This window comes from Podarcis tiliguerta (genome assembly GCF_965153285.1).
Source record: "Podarcis tiliguerta genome assembly, chromosome: Z".
In the NCBI taxonomy this organism is placed as follows: domain Eukaryota; kingdom Metazoa; phylum Chordata; class Lepidosauria; order Squamata; family Lacertidae; genus Podarcis; species Podarcis tiliguerta.
Window position 1 is genome coordinate 16,276,265 of NC_139553.1, and position 17,386 is coordinate 16,293,650.

The window sequence follows — 17,386 nt, forward strand, 5'->3', positions numbered from 1 at the left end:
AAATAATAAATTATTATTATATTATTATAATATGAAGGGGGAAGGGGGGTGCCACTGGCAAAGCGACGCAGCTCCTCCCCTTACCCCAACGGCTCAGGGTAGGCTTGGGAGTTGCAGGCAGGCGGTGCGCTGAATGTCACGCAGGGCGGATTGCCCCCCCCCTTTCTATGCTCCTGCCTGAACTAGTAGTTCCCAGGTGTTGAATGTTTCTCCTACCTATGAGCCCATTGCAATGATATAAATTGCAGGGCAGCATCCTTTGATTTGGATGAGCTTCCTATTTATTAATCCATTGCAGTGAATTTTCGTTTGTGACACTGCTTTAAGCATTGTTGAATGGAAGTAAACTGCAAGGAATCAACCTTGTATATAAATGGATTGAAGTGAGTGTTTGGAATTGTAGCTGTTGTCTAAACAAGTCTTGGGGCAGACGGATCTCTTGTTTTGTAACACATATTTTATCTGTGGTTTCTTTTGTAAGTTTTTGTCTTGTTCTGTGTTGTGAATTTATGGGAAATAGGGTTCAAAGTTTGATCCCTCTCAAATTTCCAAATCAAAAATTAGTGTCATGACTAGTAAAGAAAATTCAAGAAGCAATTAGAAGAGTATAAAGTATGCCCAGTTACTGTTGTTTATCCAATATCTACACCCCATCCTCAGTTCCTTAATTTTCCTCTCAATTTTCTTCTCTAGCATTTGCTGTGATTTAGCAACATTTGCTGCTGTCTTTTTCCTTTTCCCTTTTTTCCTATGGGCTTTTGATGTAGGCTTATTTGTGTCAAGAGTGGAATCTGTTGGTATCACCTTGTAAAGCTTCTGTAATTGATTTCTATTTGCACAATGAGTTTACTTCTGCTTCTTAAAGTTTTTAATATTTTTACTTTTCTTCAACGCTTTAGATTTTTTTCTTATACCATCTGGTACCGTCTGGTGACTTCTTTTGCATCTGTCATTTCAGTGATTACTGGCTGGGTTTAACTAGATGACCTATCAGTATCTTTTGACTCTAAAGCTCTCTCTTGAAATCTAAAAGTTTCCACTAATGTTGTAAGCAGCCCATTGCTGATCATAAGGAAGTTTTTGATGAGGGTTAATTCTGAGCAAACCATATGAAGCTGATCCTGGAGTTGTGTCTCTTTCCTCTGATTGTGTGCCTTTACAGATGGCTGCTTGTCGGGAAATGGCTTTTACTGAGCTCAAAAGACTGCCTCTGTATAAGCTCATCGGTTTGCCCCAATTTATTTCTCAAATTGGCCTTGTTTACGTCCTCTGCCAAGGCCAGTTCTAGGGCCAAATTTATTGAAGGGCTTTTATTGCTAGGTTCGTGCATGTCAATTAAAGATTTATTGACCAGTCCAAAGCAAGAAATATAGGAGATACTTCATCTTATATCAGCTTGCTCAACTCTTTTTCAGTCTCCTGATGGAAAAACTGTGATTTTACTTTGACTTCTCTGAGGTTCAGGAGAGCTACTTGTAAAGTTTGGTGTAATTCCCAGGGCTTTACATGCCTTCCTTGTGTACATCATATTGGCCAACCACTCAGGGAGAGAATGGAGCTAAGCCTTAAGCTTGTGCAGACTCCCACAAAGAATTACCGTACTTTTCCATCTATAAGATGCCCCCATGTATAAGACTGATGCCCCTATTTGGGGGGGACTGAAATTTCGGGAATGGGCAGGAGATAGCAAGAAGTTGTTGTTGAGCTTTTTTTTGCAGAGGATTGGATTGCCCAGAGGAGGGGGTTACCGAAGGTTTTTGAGCTTTTTTTAGGGGAAATGCCGAAAATCGCTCACCCGCACATAAGCTGCCAATCGCCTGCCCAATTGCCACAGCGCCGGCCAATCAACAACACCTATTATTGACACAGCAACAAATAACATGCACAATAGCTGCTGACAGCCAGGGCAACAACCAATCAAATGTTCACCCTATACACTACCCATGTATAAGATGACCCCCACATTTTAGCATGATCTTTAAAGTAAAATACCTAGTCTTCAAAAATGTTTTCCATTTGGGTTTTCTTATTAGAAGATCATGAACGAAAGCTTCATCATTTCTGATGTATCAATATATATTTTTTAACTCTTTAGCACAACTTTTTGAACCTTGCTGTTCCTTATGCAGTGCAGGTTTATTCCACAAGAACCAGACTCAATAAACATTCTTTAGGTTTCTCTATTAGGTTTATGTACAGCCGTTCATGCCCTGGATGGCAAATCCCACCAAATAAGAGAATTTGATTGCAGAGCTGCATCAGGAGGAAACTGACCCTTTGGCCAGAAGCTGACAAACTGGACGAAAGAACAAGGGAAACAGATCTCTTGATATTCTGAATGAAGACTTTGCTGCAGGGCTCACTATAGAAGAAAGCTTTAAGTTGATGCTGCTCGCCCAAGCAAGGGAAACGGACAAGATCCCAAGCTTCCCAGAACAGGACAGTCCCGAACCCTGGTGATTGGCAACACAGGTGGCTAAATCTGTGAATAGCTGTTTGGCAGTGCTTCTGTGCATGCGCGTGACGTCATTTTGTGCGTCTGCGCATGCGCGGGCGGCAAAACCCGGAAGTAACCCTTTCCGGTACTTCCGGGTCGCTGCGGGACGTATCCTGAAAGAATGTAACATGAACCAGACGTAACATGAGGTATGACTGTACCTTCAGACCCTTTCAGCAGTTACTTCAGCTTTAAATAAAGGCAGCAGCTGGGTTTGTGAACGGATACAGCAGAACACAATGTATTGGTTTTGCTAATTACAGTCTTGCCTTTATTAAAGTATTTAAGTTTAAAGACTTCATTAAGACTTTAATCTTAATACTTGAATAATATACAGTGAAAAATAATTATGTTATTACATGATAGTATAATGAAGGCTGATCTGAAGAGCTAAATGATTTTGATTGGTTCAGGATGATGATACTGGGTGCAACTGCTAAGAGTGCTGTGCTCCTTTGGTGAGTGAAAAATCACGTGTGTAATCTGGAAGTGTATACGAAACATTGCTTTGGCAGCCACTATGGACATTCGTATTTCAGTAAAGGTCTATCTTTTCACTTGGAGCTTTCCAAGTTGGTGGCCATCACTACGTCCTGTGGGAATGGGTTCCACGGTCTAACTACACGCTGTGTGAAGAAGTACTTAATTTATCTGTCCTGAATCTTCCAGTTAAGACACCATGTTGAAAAGCAGGGCTTTTCCACCTGTCAAAATTCTGTGTTCCTCTTTGAAGAGGTGGGAGCCCTGTCTTACAAATCTGTAAGCTCTTACCTTGATAACATTACCTTCTGTGGAATTTGGGTATTGGGGAATGGCGCGCGTACACACACACACACACACACACACAGCCCCAAAGAGAGCCAAGACGGGAGGAGTGCAGGCTAGGTGTTTTATTGGCAAAAGTCAACCATATGGAGGTGCTCTGAAATCTGTTACATCAGGATAATCCACAAAAGGCTCAAGATGAAAAAATAAAAGTTCAAAACACAAAATAAGCCAGCCAGGTTGTGTCAGCCCAGGAGCAGCAGGATGGAAGGTTTAATCTGCACTAAGACCTGTCCTACAAAATAAAGTACCCTCCCCCCCTCTCAGACAGGTTCTTGTCTCCAGCAAAAGATTTATGGCTTACTTGATACCTGGGCCAGGTGAGAACTGGAGGAGGCCCATAGGTAAGGATGGGCTGTTTCAGAATGCATCTCGCATTACTCCAAGAGTCTCCTGCCCTTATGACTGGGGATATGCAAGCTGAACCAATGTGGGGCATGTCAAGAAATTGAGCAGTGGACTCTGGTTATGAGCCGTGCCAGTTTCAACAGGAGGGGGAGAGGATAAAGGTAGCTATTTGAAAGGTGGAATGTTATTTTGGGGCGGGAAAGACAGCTGGAAATGTAAACTCAGAAATAACACACACACAAACAAACAAATCAGCCCCACATAAAATCATAGCAAGTATTTTAAGCAGCTAAACCAGGCCAAGACAACTATAACCCATTAATTTTTCAGTGTTTTTCATCTTCCTTTCATTGCCACAGCAATTGTTGGCAGGAGTCAAGAATAATGGGAGAAAGTGAGGATTTTGCCTTCCAGGAGGTGCTACATATTCAGTTGGGTTGCTGACGTTTACATCTCTTTACTCCCCCACCCCCTTCATCCTCTGGTTGACTCACAGTTCATTTAAAACATTCTTCTTTGCAAGGGGACTCCAAAGGCTTGGCTTAAATCTGAAAATAAACCAGATTTTTGCGCCACAGATGCCCAGCTCTCCCTACAACTGACTCCAGCAGAATACATAGAATAGTTAAAAGCAGGACCAGGGTGGGTAGGTTGTGGGTGGGTCAAAAGACACAGCCTATTACAGGTGACTTCCATTAATTCCATTTGGTTTGACCCAAATAATTGCAGCAGAAACAAGGAGGAGGAGGAAAAAAGCAAGGGGCTAGTCCTCATTTCACCTGTCAGCCATCCTCAAAAGGGCTTATTGGACCAGAGAGGGAATCCAAGTTTGGTCCCACCAACTCTAGAAGCCAGTTGTGGGAATGGTTGACAGAGTCAATCTTAAAAGCCTTGGAAAGCTCATTGGTCGCCTCTGTGCCTTAATCCAAACACAGAGTGAGGGGGGGAAATCTGACCCAGAAGAGAGCAAATGGCCTTAGATGGAATTACGTAGTCAGCAGCCTCTGAAAAACGATGTCAGGTCACGGGGAGGGTGTGTGACTTGCTTGGAGGATCCTCGGCAGGTGTGCTTAACTGAGAAGTTCCAAGTAGGTAACAGGGACTTTGCCCTTTTGATTGCCCCTCTCTCCTATGAGCCAGTCTGGGTCCATCCCTGGGAGGCTGTACACAGTGATCATCTAACAGAGAGTTGTAGGCAATATGTTAGATGCAAACCATTAAAAAGGCAAAAGTCTTTTGACAAAGCTTACTGCAGCATTAGTTTTTGTGGACTATAGTTCACAGAGTGTTATCTGGAGTTAAAGATCTCTTTCTAACATATATAAAATATATATGGTTGGCTGGGCAGGGGGTTATAAGAAGTGAGATCAAAGGGAAACGAAATGCAGAAAATGGCTAATTACATACTTGAGAATATGAGACCAGCTTGTTGGGTCAGGCCAATGGACCATCAGGTCTAGCATCTTGTTCTCCCAGTGGCAAACCAGTTGCCCATTGTGGGAATCCCACAAGCAGGATCCAAGCACAAGAGTACCCTCCCGTCCTGTGGTTTCCAGCAACACTGCAGTTGGTGCTGCAGAGTGTTAGCTGGCAGGAGTGAGGCCTTGTCAGGATATCACACCTGCGCTCAGAGATCTGCACTGGCTGCCCATTTGCTACAGGGTCAAGTTCAAGGTGTTACTGTTAGCATATAAAAAGCCCTTAACAACTTGGGACCAGTTTACAAGATCGCCTACCCTACATGTGCCCATTTGACCACTTCAAACGGCAGAAGTGGCATTACCAAAGGTGCCACAAAATATCCACTCTGCATTTGTAAGAACTTGATCTCTTAGTGCGGCAGCACATATACTTTGGAACTCCCTGCCTTTTGACACCAGCCAGGTGCCTTTGCCACACGCTTTTCGGTGCCTGCTAGAAAGGTTTTTATTTAGACATGCCCACCCAGATGCTTAGAAAGCTAATGTGAGTTTCCATCTGTTTTTACTCTATTGTTATTTTAACTTCAAAAATTAAAATTGTTAAGGGCAGTTTTTTTGCTTTTATAAAAGGTAAAGGGACCCCTGACCATTAGGTCCAGTTGTGGACGACTCTGGGGTTGCGGCGCTCATCTCGCTTTATTGGCTGAGGGAGCCGGTGTACAGCTTCCGGGTCATGTGGCCAGCATGACTAAGCCGCTTCTGGCAAACCAGAGCAGCGCACGGAAACGCCGTTTACCTTCCCGCTGGAGTGGTATCTATTTATCTACTTGCACTTTGATGTGCTTTCGAACTGCTAGCTTGGCAGGAGCAGGGACCGAGCAACGGGAGCTCACCCCGTCGCAGGGATTTGAACCGCCGACCTTCTGATCGGCAAGCCCTAGGCTCTGTGGTTTAACCCACAGCGCCACCTGTGTGTAAAGAGAAGTGGGGGAAAGAACCCCAGTTTACAAAAAAAATTGCTTTTCTATTTTTTTGTAAACTGGGGTTCTTTCCCCCCTTCTCTTTACAATCAAGTAGTGTATAATTTTTATTAAATAAACAAACAACACAACAGCTTTGCCCCTAAACCACATTTTGTCTGTAGCATCACTTGGCAGAAAAGAGAGAACCACCAACCTCATCTGAGAGCAGAGACAGCTCAGTGCTGTCTGAGGCTTCATAGTCATAGAGGACCCGGGCCTTCCGTGTCCCGCTGGCAGGGGGCTTCACATCACTGGGGTTCAGGGCTTCAACAGCAGGGGCAGAGTTGGGTGCTCCAATGACAGTGGGCACCACCGGAATGATGGGTACAGCTGGGCCTGTGGCAGCACCTGCAGCAATGGTGGTGGGTGAGGCAGTGGCTGGCGGAGGTGAGGTGGACTCTGCGTTGCCCACAAAAGTTCCAGGAAGCCTTTGCAAGGCAGAGGAAAGAAAAGGGAGAGTAAGAGACAGGGGTGATCGGGCCTGAGCCCATCACACAACAGGTACCTCTACTTCATTTATTAACAGGTTGGTCAGGTGTTTCTCCCATGCAAAGCAGGATAAAATAAAATAAAAGGCTATCAGAAAAGTGACACATCTGTCATCTTTGGCACCTTCAGAAGAGCTTCAACTTTCAACAGTCCTTTTTAAAGCTGAGGTCTATCCCAGTCTGTGTCTTTATCGGAATTGGTTTCCAATATGCTTTTTATCGCTTGTTGTTTGAGGCCCTAGACTCCTCGGGGAGAAAGGCCACGGTGGAAATGCCATTAATTTAATAATTTACAAACAAAAGATTTAAAATGCGCATGTTAAGAAAAAAGATGCCCACACCCATAAACTCAACAGGAAACCTTTATCCATAGTTAAGGAAAACTCTTGGAGTTGGGTGGGGGGACAGCCCAGTGTCCCCCTGAGAGGTCACTTCTGTAAAAGCAGGGATCACAGAAAAGAAGCCTTCTCTAGTGGAGCTAAGCAGTGTGCCATGAATGCAAAAGGCAACACAAGGAAGACACTTTGCCAAGGGTTCTTCCCCCTTCATCTGTCCTACCCTAGCTCTCTATTACCCAGAATGTCTTTGGTCTTTTACTTACATTTCTCCTCTGGAACTGAAAGCATGGGAAGAGAAAGGGACAGAAGAAGACAGCCAATGAACAGCCCTCCTGCATCAAGAAAAGTTGCAGGACCAACCCCAGAGAGCAAAAGCAGGAAGCTTTCCCAGCCCAAGGCAGGTTTCTCTTTAGGGCAAACCTTTGAGGGCTGCATGCCAGAAGTGAACAGGGCCAGAGGCCTGGAGGAGGATGAGCTGCGGGTGTGACTCTTACCTCTGTGCAGTAGGGTAAATTTATTCATGTAAAATAATAATTCAGCCATGAAAAATTCGGTGGCATGTGCATACCCTTCCCTGTCCTCCATCCAGGATTCATTCAAGGATACATCCCAGACAGGTAAAAACACTCAAGGGGGTGCAGAGTGCTAGTTAGGGGTGTGGCTTGCAGAGAGACCAAAGGACCAGACACGAGGCCTTGAGGGCCGCATTCGGGTCCCTGGCCTGAGTTCCGCTGCCTATGTCTCACAGCCACCTGAGCAACAGAAGGGGGCTCCAAGGAGTCTTGTCGTAAATACTTATTTCATGCATCCAAATCCCTGGACGCTAGTTTGGTCTGCACATTGCATTAAGCCTCGAATGAAAAAGAAACATGGTTTAATGTGAATGGGTGGCAGGTGCTTGTTCATGGAGGAAAACAAACCACAAGACTGAGCTGGGGGCAGGCAGGACAGTGGCTAGCAGACCCCTGCAGTAGGTAAAGCCAAACCCACCCCCATATGTTAAAAAGGAGGAGGGTGGAACAGTTAAGAGTCATGGAGCTAGGAACAATGGATGGTGCTCAACTGCCCTGTCCCATCAGCTCACGGATTTCCACTTGTGCAAAGGGACTTTCCACTCCGCCCCCCCCGCATAGGCCCCAGGCCCTGCCCAAATCCCCTCTGATTGGTTGGGAGGACCTCTGGAATAGATTTAGGGTGGGGGGAGAATGTTCTGTTGTGCAAGGAGAAATACCTGCACTGGCAAAAGGAGAGACTTAGCCCTGTGTTGGATTAAACCCAAGGTCACCATACATTTAAAGAAGTCTAACTCCACTTTAAAAGCAATCATGGGAACTGTAGTTCCCAGCACCTTTCATAAACTACAGCTTGCCGTATTCTCTTTTTCTGGGGTGGGGAATGGTATGAGAGGGGTGTAAATGTATGGTTGCAGTTGTGACCCGAGTTTCCAAATGGACGCATCTCGTTGGGACAGCTTGTTACCTTCCCAGCTGCTTCTGCAAGTCCAACATGTACTGGTAGCATTGGGCATAGTATGTGGCCTGAGCTTCAGCAAACTCATGAAGACAGCGAAGGTGATTGACCTGAAGAAAGAAGGAGAAAAATGGTGAGGTCCAGGCACTGAGGAGGGGGCTCCACTGGCAGGCTTCCCATCGAGGCATCTGGTGGATCCAGCTGTAAGGCTTATCTGGTTTTCTGTTTCATTTTGTAAAAAAGTTTTTATTCATTTTCATCTTTAAGCTGTTTGACATGGTTGCGTTTAGATATATCTTTGTGTGCATTAGAACATATGGCATGCAACAATTACATAAAAAAAATAAAACCCTCAAACATTTCTGAATACATTAACAAAGTTGTGTCGAAGTATATATGCCAAAATTATTAGTTTCTACAGCTATGAATTGCTTAGACTTGTAACCATTAGTAAAATGTATTCTGCATCAACAACAATTATAATTTATAGGAATTTGTAAGAGGGGAGGATTTTTTTTTAAAAGGGTTTGTGCACACCAGACTTTGCTGTAAACTATGGGTACTATTCTACCATATGCCTCATTATTTGTGTAATCAATAAAAGTTACAGTATACTGCATAAAAAAGTTGTGTTTCTTTTGGCCTTGTGCTACTTTTAATATTTGTGTAAGTTTTCCCAGTAAAATTGTTTGCCAAATTGCATTATGCCATTGCTTCATAGTTAATAATTAATCTGTGATAATGATTTCTGTGTCCTGGCAATAGTTGCTCTTGTAGTGGTTAACAGATATGTTATGAGTTCTTTGTTTCTAATTTGCAACATAATGTTACTGTACAAATTAAGTAATGCCAGTCTTGGGGCCATGGGGACTATCTGCCTTGTAATGAAAGATATTTCTGTAAGTACATTTCCCCATAACTTTTCTGTTTTTGGGACACTCCCACCCCATGTGCTGATATGTCCCTATAGTGGGACATCTTCTCCAACACATGGGAGAACTGTTTGGTTTTATACAGGCTATGCATCTAGGTGTTTAGAACCAACCTGCATTGTAGGCTCTATATTTATTTTTGAGAACCAGGTGGAACTGTAATGAAATAATGGGTGAGAGGCCTGGGACCAGAATCTTTGCCCATTTTGTCCAGATCTTGAAAGTTGTATGTGTGAATGGATTTGTTTTAACAATGGAACTGTTTTAACAATGAAGTGCTGTGTGCCTCTTGGCATGAATAGCAACGCGATGTCTTTTCCAGAGAGACTCACGTGTGTGCTGCTTATCCCTTCCAGGAGGAGACGGGTCACTTCTGCCTGCCGGTCAAACTCAGTCTGGGCCATCCGGAGCTCGTGTTCTGCCTACAGAGCAAGAGAGTGGGGTGTCATCGGAGAGGAGAGATGGGGAGCCACAAGCCTGAGAATCAAATGTGGATCCCTAGACCTCTCAGTCTGGCCCTTGGACTCTTGCCCAATTAGACTCCCTTTCACCAACTGAGCCCCCCTCACAGCCACTCCTTGAGAGCTTTTGCCTGGTTGGAACAAGTCGTTGAACTGTAGTAATGCTTCTTTTCTTGCCTGGATGGGGGAGGGGGTGTATAAATCCTCTGACTTTTGCTGAAATGGCTAGAAACTGGATGAGAGGAAACGATAAATGAAAGTGAGGGTTGCCTCCTTCGCTGTGCCAGCTTTCAGCTCTGGCCCCATTGGCCACTCCCATGCAGTGGCGTAGCGTGGGGGGTGCAGGGGGGGCTGGCCGCACCGGGCGCAACATCTGGGGGTTAGGGTTAGGGGGCGCAAATCCACAGGTTAGGGGGCACAAATTACTTGCCTTGCCCCGGGTGCTGACAACCCACGCTACGCCACTGCTCCCATGCAGCCCTCGGAATGTTGCCTATTTGGGAATATGGCCCTCTGGCTGAGAAGGTTTCCCATCTCCTATCACAGAGGGTTTGGGGAGCAAGGGGAAGGAGTCAACAAGCTGGAAAAAGCTGAACACACAGCCTGATCTTTTTGCCGGTTCGTTTCCGGGCCCAAATGAAGGTATCAGGCTATTGTTTGAAGCACAGAACGACTCAGGCCCCAAATATCTAAGGGACTGCCTCCTTCCTTACAGACCTATAGGACATTTAAGATCAGCAGATCTTGATAGTTCTGCCACCCTCAGAAATGCTGGGGAGGCAGCCCCAGGGAGTGCCTTCCCCAAGTTATGGGATTCCCTCCCCGCAGAGATGCACCAGGAACTTTCCCTGTAAAGTTTTTGTTGTATGCTGAAGATGTACCTCTTTGCCCTGACCTTTAACCCTTGAGATTTATTTTTTAAGGACCCACCCTATTCTTGTGATTGTAGTTCATTTGTGTTAAAATATTGCATTTTAAATAGTTTTGACCTGCCCTGGTTGCTTAGGGTGAAGGGTGGATAATAAATAGCTTTGATCTGTGAAACTGGTGCTGTTACAGGTGCCACGTAATACCAGTTTCACTTGTGCAAGAACTTGATCTTTTAGTATGGCAGCACCTACGATTTGGGGCTCCCTGCCTCTTGACATCAGGCAGGCACCTTCACTGTACACTTTTCGGTGCCTGCTAAAAACATTTTGGGTTAGGCAAAGCCTGTCCGGATATGCAGAATGCTGGCTTGTGCCTTAATCTGGTTTTACCTTTATTGCAGGTTTTATTATTTTTTTAAAGAAAGTTTTTACCCATAATTTCCTTGTTTTATTCTTTTGGTAAATGGCTTCAAGGGTTTTCCTTACAATCAAATGGTGCATAATTCTATTGAAATAAAATAGTTGTGAATGGGAGAATCGCTGCTAGGTCATTCCCCTCCCCCCTGAACAACCCCTTTCTCCACTCCAAATGTTTCGTTCTGGGGAAAGTTCAGCCCTTACAAGAGTCAGAGAACATAAGCCAACCATCCTAAACTGCGGGACATCCACCCAAGAAAGAATGCCAGCAGCAGGGCTCCTTCATTAAAGAGGTTTAGACAGCATTAATATTCTATTGTTTCAGAGGGCCCTGGGGAGAATAGATCGTTAGCGGCCCCTACGCTTTTGCTGCAGCTGTTTTAATTAAATTCAAGTTGTGAAAGTTTTCACATCTCGTTCTGCTGCCTTATGGAGCTTGATGGCAGGGGCATAAATGGGTATATTAAAAAAATGTGTGCTCAATGGTCCCGAGTAGAAATAAAGTAAAAGAACAGGATGCATCCAATACAGGCACTGAGCAGTATATTTGTTCCCGTGAGCAAAATGTTTTCTGCTTGCGGGATTTTGTTGTGAGCGAGAATACAGAAAACGAGTTCCTGGTCACTTTGCTGAGCGACAGAGAGCACAAACTGTTGTGCATTGACTTTCCCCTCCAGCGCAATTGTTGCGTTGGAGTTCTCTGTTGCGCAATGCAGAAACTCTCCCCAGCTGCCATGGGAAGAAGAGACAGCAGGAATGCTTTAAGGGCAACCAGCCTTACTGCCCAGAACTTTCACCAGCAGGAGGCATCCTCCACTGGGCCTATTTTCCTTTTAAAAGGACATTGGCCACAAGGGGGCAGCAACATGAGTTTTCCCCACAGTGAGTTTCCCGAATGATGCTCTGCGGAGGGTCATTGTGGGTCCTGGCAACTGCCTGGTGAGCCCATTTGGGAACTGCCAAAATAAGTGAGGGCACCCCACTCTGCAAAGCAGCTCCTAGAAGATGTGTTGTCATCAGCTACGGAGAGGAAAAACAAATACGTTTAGGAAGCCAACCTCTGCCCAAGTCAATAAGCTTGTCCAGACTCTCTGAAGATTTTGTGGTACTAAGATTCATGAGCAGAGTCACAATTTATTGGCCTTTTCAACCTTCATATCCAGTCGCTAGTGGGGGCAGGGGTTCCGTGGTCAAAGTGCCAGCCTAACAGAGCAAAAAACGGAGGTGGAAGGATACCCACAGCTTAGTGATAAAGCAGGCAGTGTCTATGCAGAAGGTCCAAGGTTCAATCCTCAGTGACATCTCCAGGTAGGGCTGGAACCCTGGAGAGAGATGCTGCCTGTTGGTGTGAGCAATACTGAGCTGTATGGAGCAAAAGTTCTCCTTCCCTGACAACTGCACACACTTTCCTTTCATCTTCTTCCTGTGATGTCACAGCAGTCACCTCCCGACCCACAGAAACACTTAGGGGAGACCCCACGCTTCCACTCCCCACCCTTTCCCTGGCACCAGTGGGAGCGTCTGCTTCCACCTTCCTTCTCTGATGTCAGAGCATGCACACCACTCACCTCTAAGCAGAACTGAGGCCACTTGGAAACGAAGCACCCATCCCCTTTGACATGTTTAGGCTTCCGCACTCTGACATCACAGAACCTGAACCTTCCACACACCAGGCCTCCTCCTGTGACCTCACAGCATCCACACAGAGCCCTGACCACCCGCCTGCCTGCCATTGGAGCACCCACCCCTTTCATCAATGCATGAATTGCCTTGCTCTGACAGCCTAACACCGCCCCTGACCCTGCTGGGCCTCTGCTTGTGGCTTTCCAAAAGCCAACCTGCCACCATATGTCCCCTGGCCCACCTCACATCAAAGCACATCCTCCTTTCATCCACATGCAGATTGCCCTGCTCTGACGTCACAGCACCCTTGCCTCCAACCAGTAAGATGCTGCAGTACCTGCACTCACACAGGGACCTTCTGTGATGTCAATAGCATCCCCAACCCACAGGACCCACTTTTGTGACATCACAACACCCATGCTCACACAGGGGCCTTCTTCGATGGCCCACCAGCCACACTCACACAAGGTTCTTCTGTGATGTCATGGCATACACACACACGCAGAGGCACATGCACCTCCCTGTCCTGGTCCCTCCCTGCCAGCCTTCCCTAGAACAGGATCCCTCCACTGGGACTTCCACCATCTCTCAGCTACACAGACTGGCAGCAATGACTTTCCAGGGTTTCAGGCTGGTGTCTCTCTCAGCCCTACCCACTGGGGATTTTAAAAGGGGGGGGACCTTCTCCATGCAGAGTATGTGCTCTGCTACTGAGTTATGGCCCTTGCCCTAAAAATAAAGTAAGATTCTAGTCCTCATGGTTCTGAAGAAAAGGTGGAATTAAATAGGAAACAGCTTAGTCCACCAACCATTGGTCCATCTAGCTCAGAATTGTTCACACTGAATGGCAGCAGCTTCCTGGGGGTTTCAAACAGGGGACTGAAGCTCAGACCTTCTGTACACAAAGCATATGCTCCAGCATGGAGTTACAGCTCTCCATGCCACAGCCAAGATTCTAGTCCTCATAATTCTGGACAAAGGGCTGGATTAAATAGCAGCACATGTGCATGTAGCTCATTATTGTCGACAATGACTGGTAGAGGTTCTACAGAGTTTCTGGCAGGGGCTCTTTCCCAGTCCCCCTCCCCACCTCCAGAGATGCTGTGGATTGAACCTGGGACCACCTGCAAGCAAAGCACATGCTCTACCATTTGAGCTACGGCCTTTCCCCCCGTGAAACTCATCCTCACCACGGACATTTCTAGCAAAGGAAAAATCGGAGAGCTGGAACATTGGCAAATACTTACTTTTTCCACCTCGTCACTCCAAAGCTGTTGGGGCCACAGAGCAAACAGGAAAAGGTCAGCGTTGGAAGACACCGAAAAGCAACATTCCACAGTGAAAACAACTGTTGGAAGAGGCAACGACAGGGCACACCAGAGGAACAAAACGACGACAACAATGGGGCCCTGCCACCAGCAATGATGAGAGCAGACAGCGATGCTTCCTCCCAGACGTGAGACCTCTGCTTTGGAAAGCTGCTACCCACCCAGGCCATTTCCAGAGGGGCAACTCTTTGTATTTTGCACAAGCCAGGTTTTCAGCAGCTGTACATGCACCCCTGACTGGTGGAGCACTGCCAAGTTAGATGTATTTAACGGTATCTGTAGTTCTAGGCTCAGGGACAGGGAGGAGGAGGAGGAGGACATAGGAAACTGCCCAATACAGAGACAGATCATTGGTCCATCCAGCTCAGAACTGTCTACTGGAGATGCCAATGAGTATCGAACCCAGGACCTTCTGTGTGCAAAGTGGTTGCTAAAACACAGAGCTGTGGCCTTTCTCTTTAAAAATGAGTAAGATTCTAGTCCTCATCATTTTGAATAAAGGCCTGGATTAAACAGGAGCACAGCAGAATGCCTTATCCTGAGTCAGGCCATAGGTCCAGTTAGCTGAATATTGTCTGCACTGACTGGCAGCAGCTCTCCCAGGTCTCAGGCAGGGGAGAGGCTAATGGGGATTGAACCCAGGACCCTCTGTATGCAAAGCAGATGCTCTGCCACTGAGCCGATGGACTTCCCCCTAAAAATAAAGGTTCGAATTCTCACCAACAACCTCACAGGGACCAATTTTAATTACTAGATTCTAGTCTTGACTCTGGCAGATACTGTACATACATTCTGTTTTCCAGTTGCCTCATATTGGTTATGAAAATGGCGCATTATAATTTTCTATTTTTGTTTTTAAAAACAAAAGGTGAGCATGAACCCATTACACAGATGGGAGTGCAGAGGACACAACACAGGTAGCCAGAGACTGCTCACACTTAAGTTAAGGCTTCTTACACAACCACATCATATCTCTACCTCCCACCCCCCGCTTTTTTTAACTAACTCAGAAGGACAATTTGGGTCATAGCAAGACTGTCTGCTGACATCTACTGGCATTTGGGCTCTGGGCTATGGAACCAGACAACAGATGCAACACTCGGTTCACAAAATAAATAAAGTAAATGCACGGACAGGTTAGGGGGCAGAGGAAAAGGGAGAAAAGGGTGCTGACACCTTCCAGAGAGGAGACTTCAACATTTCTTTACCACAGCATACCACGGCCACCCCACCCTTAGTCAACACAGGCTAGGTTCCATTAGCAGATATTGATCCTATGGGATTTAGAAAGCTGCAAGTTGGATATTCGGGGCAGGAACCAGGAATGACCAACGTAGCAATTTAAGTTTCCAAGAGGAGGGTTCCAATTCGCAAGGACGTTTCAGCAGCAGCCAGTATGGCCTAGTGGTTAGAGTGTCAGGCTAGGACCCAGGGGAGAACAGGGTTCAACACACATACACACACACCCCACTCTGGCCACAAAGCTCCCCGTGTGTGACATCGGGTCACAGTCCCTGCCTCTCAGTCTCTCCCAGCTTGTGGGATTGTTGTGGCGATTAAATTGAGGTGGGGGGAATTTGTACACTACCTTGGGCTCCTAAGAGAAAAAGCTGGGATGCAAACCCTACTTGTCATCTACATTTTGGCAAGAAAATAAAAGAGAAGTTGCATCTAGGAGTGGAGCAATCACTTCTAACCACCCCCTTCCCCCCATCCCTCTCCCCACCTTAGACTTGTGAAGAATCTGGTGGAGGGAAGGGTGTGACATTGTAAGGGTCCCTATTTCTAAGGGTTTGGAGGTCTTGGTGCCTTGCAAGGGAGTGTGTGTGCTTAACAAGAGAAAAAATACACACACACACACCGCAAGGACCATCATAATGCATTGTTCTTTCAAAATGGCTTTTGGTCCAGACGACTGGTTAGTTGGAAAGAACTGATGCAATTTCCTCAGTGGTTAACGCCCTTGCATCTCAGTACATCACCCTGTTAAGCCAGATCCTTGAAGACTGCGGTGGCCCTCAAACCCATCCATACAATTAACGGGGGGGTGGGGTGTTGGTTGGTGGGGAGAATAATATATTTGGGTTGCTCACTCGGACAATCCAACAGCAAAGCGCAGCAGAGCAGGTAGCAAAAAGAAAAGTGGCCCTTTTGGGGGGGAGAGAGGAGAGGAAGATGGCGAATTGCAGCCCAGAGACAGAATCCAGCCAAGTTATCAGCATGCAAGAGCCCCCCCCCCTCTTCTGCTGGGCTGTAGACAAAACACCTTGAGGCAGATGCTGTGATTACAACCATTGGGATGGGGCAGGGTAGCCCCGCTGTTATCTGGAGGTGGTTGTGGTCCTGATGCTGCTTACTCAGGGAAACGGGGGCTCTGAGCCTTGGCCTTGCCTTAAAACAATAAGGCAAAATTCTAGTCCTCAGGTTCCAAATAAAGGGCTGGATTTCTTTTTTAAAAAAAAGGAAAAAAAGGAACATATACTGAGTCAGATCACTGAGCACATCTAGCTCAGTACAGTGGTACCTCTGGATGCGAACGGGATCCTTTCCAGAGCCCCGTTTGCATCCTGAGTAGAGCGTAACCTGTGACTGCACATGCACGGGTCACGATTCACCGCTTCCGCACATGCATGTGACGCCATTTTGAGCGCCTGTACATGCGCAAGCGGCGAAACCCAGAAGTTATGCACTCCGTTACTTTCGGGTCGCCGCGAAGCGCAACCCGAAAATACTTAACCTGAAGCTACAACCCGAGGTATGACTGTATTGTCTACACAGACTGGGTCTCTGAGATTTCAGACCAGAGTCTTTCCCAGCCTTACCTGAGAACAATGTTGGGAATTTAACCTGTAACCTTCTGCATGCAGGGAGACTCTTAACCCTGAGCTACAGCCTTTTCCCTCTTGAAGGGATGGCCACTTGCACTGTATGCTACTATCATCCCCAGGGTGCTGCCTGCTCAAGATAGTTGTTGCAGCCCATGGAGAAAGATCTAACCAATTTGACTGGACCTCTCCAACTCCTGGTTTCCATATGCTTTTGTACTAATGTTTTACAGAATGCATTCTTCCGAATGCATTGTTATACAGCAAACACCGCTTCTATTTTTTTCCAAAGAAAACAAGTGGTTCATAAACACTCCTGAATTATATAAGAAAAGAATAAATATTTTTAATCTTCCTGTTTGGAGGATTCCTGGCCAGAATCCAGAAGCTCCCCACCCTTTTAAAATTGAGAAAGCAACTTCTTCTCTGCCTCATCACAAGTCTGAAGGCTGCCAGTTTGGACTGCAAATACCTCTCTGGAAAAAGACATGTGGAATTACTGGGGGGGACGGGGGGGACGAC

General features: G+C 46.2%; 1 protein-coding gene across 6 annotated transcripts in view; it reads right to left on the bottom strand.

Annotated features, from left to right (window-relative positions):
* Positions 1-3,372: 3,372 nt before the first annotated feature.
* SH3GLB2 (SH3 domain containing GRB2 like, endophilin B2) overlaps positions 3,373-17,386 on the bottom strand; it is a 47,808-nt gene continuing 33,794 nt past the window's right edge. For 2 of the 6 annotated variants that reach the window (XM_083423891.1, XM_083423889.1), the window contains 6 exons: positions 13,959-13,982; positions 9,674-9,763; positions 8,419-8,519; positions 7,203-7,217; positions 6,268-6,541; positions 3,373-4,848 (listed from right to left, as the gene is read on the bottom strand). In XM_083423891.1, coding sequence (XP_083280017.1) covers positions 4,741-4,848; positions 6,268-6,541; positions 7,203-7,217; positions 8,419-8,519; positions 9,674-9,763; positions 13,959-13,982 — 612 coding nt within the window. In that variant the 3' untranslated portion in view covers positions 3,373-4,740. The remainder of the gene's footprint in view (positions 4,849-6,267; positions 6,542-7,202; positions 7,218-8,418; positions 8,520-9,673; positions 9,764-13,958; positions 13,983-17,386) is intronic. The other 4 variants (XM_083423890.1, XM_083423892.1, XM_083423893.1 and 1 more) reach the window with 3 other exon arrangements.